The sequence below is a fragment of the Octodon degus genome, unplaced genomic scaffold (genome assembly GCF_000260255.1).
Source record: "Octodon degus isolate 3935 unplaced genomic scaffold, OctDeg1.0 scaffold00246, whole genome shotgun sequence".
Classification (NCBI taxonomy): Eukaryota; Metazoa; Chordata; class Mammalia; order Rodentia; family Octodontidae; genus Octodon; species Octodon degus.
Genome location: NW_004524822.1, coordinates 2,413,805 through 2,414,702, shown reverse-complemented (window position 1 = coordinate 2,414,702; position 898 = coordinate 2,413,805). Strand labels below are relative to the sequence as shown.

General features: G+C 39.5%; 1 protein-coding gene across 1 annotated transcript in view; it reads left to right on the top strand.

Annotated features, from left to right (window-relative positions):
* The window catches only part of Syne1 (spectrin repeat containing nuclear envelope protein 1), a 564,055-nt gene that overhangs the window by 266,649 nt on the left and 296,508 nt on the right, over positions 1-898 (top strand). Inside the window, 1 exon segment of the mRNA XM_023706255.1 lies at positions 652-802. Coding sequence (XP_023562023.1) covers positions 652-802 — 151 coding nt within the window.

The following is an 898-nucleotide window of genomic DNA, read 5'->3' as shown; positions in this document are numbered from 1 at the left end:
GCAAGTAGAGAGCCAGTTTTTCCAGCACCATTTGTTAAAGAGGCTATCTTTCTTCCAGTAAGCGTGGTTGGCTCCTTTGTCGAAGATAAGGTGGCTGAGAGTGCTCATAGAGGCTTTTGCACCTGACAAAAAGTATTTATTTTGATAATTTTCAGTGGATTCATGATCAGTGTAAATTCAATGTGTTGTAATGAAAGAGAAAAAACATATATGTATTTTAACCATCGAGTTGTATTTTTGATTGCTTTTTCTTTGCTTTGTTACTTTTGTTCCTTGCCCCTAATATATACTATTATGAAATAAGTGAAATATCATGAAAGAAAACCATTTAAAACAACAAAACATTTGGGTGATGCTTCTGAGTTTGCGCTTTCAAGAACTTGCATTGCTTTATTTGTAATGTAGTTCACAGATTTTATTTTGATGCCTGTGTGCTCATGGAAAAAAAGAAAAACATTTTGGATATTTGTCTTAAGTGTGTCTACCAACAACATCACTTTGAACTTGTTAGAGAGAAATATGGCTTCTCATGGTTCTGCCATTCGTCCCTGAGCGCATTCCTGTGCTGGTGTGTGGGCCCAGGCACAGGGAGCGAAAGCTTTGCCTTCCTGACATGCAGCAGTCAGCAGTGTTTTCCTCTAATCACTACAGCCAAGGCCAGTGCTGTGGACTTATCGACTTAATGAGAGAATATCAGAACTTGAAGTCAGCCATCTCTAAAGTCCTCGAAAATGCCAGCAGTGTCATTGCAACCAGAACTACTATCAAAGACCAGGAGGATCTTAAGTGGGCATTTGCCAAGGTAAGACCCAAAGTGCATTTGCTTTAGTAGACTAGTGTGTGTGTTTTCACGCACTGAGTAATTCTCTGCACAAGGACTCTTGCCAGTGCACTTAGA